Source organism: Callospermophilus lateralis, chromosome 8 (assembly GCF_048772815.1).
Source record: "Callospermophilus lateralis isolate mCalLat2 chromosome 8, mCalLat2.hap1, whole genome shotgun sequence".
Taxonomy (NCBI): Eukaryota; Metazoa; Chordata; class Mammalia; order Rodentia; family Sciuridae; genus Callospermophilus; species Callospermophilus lateralis.
In genome coordinates this window covers 29,877,536-29,881,216 of record NC_135312.1, presented here as the reverse complement: position 1 = coordinate 29,881,216, position 3,681 = coordinate 29,877,536, and the positions used below count along the sequence as shown (strand labels likewise).

General features: G+C 41.1%; 1 protein-coding gene across 1 annotated transcript; it reads left to right on the top strand.

The window, feature by feature from the left end:
• Positions 1 to 944: 944 nt before the first annotated feature.
• Positions 945 to 3,335, top strand: Tlr6 (toll like receptor 6). The gene has a single exon (XM_076864723.2). It carries the CDS (start codon positions 945 to 947, stop codon positions 3,333 to 3,335), a length of 2,391 nt encoding a protein of 796 aa, XP_076720838.2.
• Positions 3,336 to 3,681: the final 346 nt, after the last annotated feature.

Genomic DNA, 3,681 nt, shown 5'->3' with positions numbered 1-3,681 from the left:
TTTCTTCTAGAAGTTTTATAGTTTAAATATTCTAATGTGGTAACTAGAAATCAGATTCTCACCTCCCCCAGGGCTTCTTGTTGCTGCCTGCTGTGGGTCAGAGGTGTTCACTTATTCAGTGACTTTTCTTAACAATATTTGGAATGACTGTCATCTGTGAACGCTGAATTTTCTGTTAGCTCAGTGGTCAACTAGTGATTTGAGATTTCCTCAAACACCTGGAGCAAAAAACCAAACCAAACATCAAAATAAAAAAAAATAACAACTCTGGATCTTTGCAGACTGGCTCCATGTTGGAGCCCTTCTGCCTTAGTCTTCACTTTCTGCTCAGGTGGAGCCAAGACACTCAGCAGAGGTGAAAGGTTAGACTTTTCTCAGCTCTTCTCTGAGCCTGTGTCCAGCTCTGGGCAGTGTGTGGACTTGCGGATTTGTTGGCATACATGGAGCTTTCCAAAGCCCCTGTTCTCTCACGTAGCTCTGTTCCCAGCCTCCTCCCTCCCTGGCTTTGTGGTAGGTCTATGGCTTGCTTATCTGTTATTTCTTGCCCCATGTGGCTGCAGCTAGTATATTTACCTTTAAATCTTTCCCACAAACACCACCCAGGAGGTTTCTCCAGATCTTAAACTTCTGAGGTATGTGAAGCAAAGACAACCCCCTAGTGAATCCTTAGGGAGCCACTGGACGAGTCAAAACATATGGCCATGATTCCTTGTGTTCCCCCTGGCACCAGCAAGCTGTGTAACAGGGAAAAAAATATCATGTAAAAATCTGGGGACAGAAATGACCGTGATCGTGAATGAAGAAGTCATTGAGCTTTTAGTAAGCGGAAGTTTGAAAGCAATCATTCCAACTTTACTCATTTTACTATATGTTGAATTTCTAGAAACTGGACTCAATTCAAAATGGTCTGAAGACCAGCAGCCCTTGAGGAGAACCATTGCATCATGACCCCAGACAAAAAGCCTGTTGTCACAAACCTTTGTTTTGTTTGTATCGTGATCTTAATAGTCGGAATCATAGTCCAGGTCTCCGGTGAAAATGAACTTAGAGTAGACATGTCAAAAATAGGCCTGACGCATGTTCCGAAAGACCTGTCACCAAGAACTGAAGTCTTAGACATATCTCAAAACTACATATCTGAGCTTCAGATCTCTGACTTCAGCTTCTTGTCGGGGCTGAAAGTTTTGCGACTTCACCATAATAGAATCCAGAGACTTGATTTTAGTGTTTTCAAGTTCAACCGCTACCTGGAATATTTGGATTTATCTCACAATCAGTTGCAAAAGATATCCTGCTACCCTGTGGTGGGTGTCAAACATTTAGATCTCTCATTCAATGACTTTGATGCTCTGCCCATCTGTACAGAATTTGGCAACTTGACGCAACTGAATTTCTTGGGATTAAGTGCTGCAAAGTTCCAGCCATTAGATCTGCTACCAATTGCTCACTTGCATCTAAATTACATTCTTCTGGATTTAGGAGGTTATTACGTGAAAGAAAACGAGGCAGAAAGTCTTCAAATTCTGAACACAAAATCACTTCATTTTGTTTTCCACCCAGAGAGTTTATTTTCTGTCCAAGTGAACATATCAGTTAATACTTTAGGGTGCTTACAGCTGACAAATATTAAATTGAATGATGAGAACTGTCAAGTCTTAATTAACTTTTTATTGGAACTCATTAGAGGTCCACCCTTACTGAACTTTACTCTCAACCACATGGAAACAACTTGGAAATGCTTGGTTAGAGTTTTTCAGTTCCTTTGGCCCAAACCTGTGGAATATCTCAATATTTACAATTTAACAATAGTCGAAAGCATTAATGAAGAAGATTTTGCTTATTCTGAAACAACACTGAAAGCATTAAAAATAGAACATATTAAAAACCAAGTTTTTATCTTCTCACAGACAGCGTTGTACACAGTGTTTTCTGAGATGAACATTATGATGTTAACCATATCAGACACACCTTTTATTCATATGCTTTGTCCTCAAGCACCAAGCACATTTAAATTTTTGAACTTTACCCAGAATGTGTTCACAGATAGTGTTTTTCAAAACTGTTCCACTTTAGTGCAATTGGAGACACTTATCTTGCAAAAAAATGGATTAAAAAACCTTTGTAAAGTATCTCTCATGACAAAGAATATGCCGTCCTTGGAATTCCTGGATGTTAGCTTGAATTCTCTGGAATCTCATAGACTTGAGGAAAATTGCACTTGGATTGAAAGTATAGTGGTATTAAATTTGTCTTCAAATATACTTACTGACTCAGTTTTCAGCTGTTTGCCTCCCAAGGTCAAGGTACTTGATCTTCACAATAATAGAATCATGAACATCCCTAAAGATGTCACCCATCTGGAAGCTTTGCAGGAACTCAACGTAGCATTCAATTCTTTAGCTGACCTTCCCGGATGTGGTACCTTCAGCAGCCTCTCTGTACTGATCATTGACCATAATTCTATTTCCCACCCATCAGCTGATTTCTTCCAGAGCTGCCAGAAGATGAAGTCAATACAAGCAGGGAGCAACCCATTCCAATGCACATGTGAGCTAAGAAACTTCATCCAACATATAGGCCAACTGCCAAGTGAAGTGGTAGAGGGCTGGCCTGATGCTTATAAGTGTGACTACCCAGAAAGCTATAAGGGAACCCCACTAAAGGACTTCCATGTGTCTCCATTATCCTGTAACACAGGTCTGCTGATTGTCACCATTGGGGTCGTGGTGTTGGTGTTAGCTGGTTCTGTGACCTTCCTCTGCCTCTACTTGGATCTGCCCTGGTATCTCAGGATGGTGTGTCAGTGGGCCCAGACTCGGCACAGGACTAGGAACGTCCCCTTGGAAGAACTCCAAAGAAATCTTCAGTTCCATGCTTTTATTTCATACAGTGAACATGATTCTGCCTGGGTAAAGAGTGAATTACTCCCAAACCTAGAAAAAGAAGATATACGGATCTGTCTCCATGAAAGAAACTTTGTTCCTGGAAAGAGCATTGTGGAAAATATCATAAATTGCATTGAGAAGAGCTACAAGTCCATCTTTGTTTTGTCCCCCAACTTTGTCCAGAGTGAGTGGTGCCATTATGAGCTGTACTTTGCCCACCACAATCTCTTCCATGAAGGGTCTGATAACTTACTCCTGATCTTACTGGAACCCATCCCACCCAATAGCATTCCCAACAAGTATCACAAGCTGAGGGCTCTCATGACACAGCGCACTTACTTGGAATGGCCCGTGGAGAAGAGCAAACAGGGACTTTTTTGGGCTAACATCAGAGCCGCTTTTAATATGAACTTAACACTAGTCAATGAAAACAATGATGTGAAAACTTAAAGTCAGGAAATCCCAATTAACACCATTATCTTGAACTCTGATGAATATCATTTCTAGCTCCTATCTGGGGCTGCTTCCATATCCACCATGTCTTTGGGGAAGATACAATGAAAACCTTGTTTCAACTGAGTTGGGGAATTAGGTTTGGGGTGGGGATGAAGGTGGTGCTCATTTTGCCAATTAGAGAAATCTTAGTATCTTCCTGTTTACTCTCCGTTTTCACATTGAAACAGTCTTTTTTGAGTAAATTTTCATTCAGGGATCTTTCTTCCCCACTCTCCTTTCCCAAATGAAAGAGGGAACGAGACTGTGTGGCTTCATGTCAGCAAGAAAAGAGGTGGCCTCA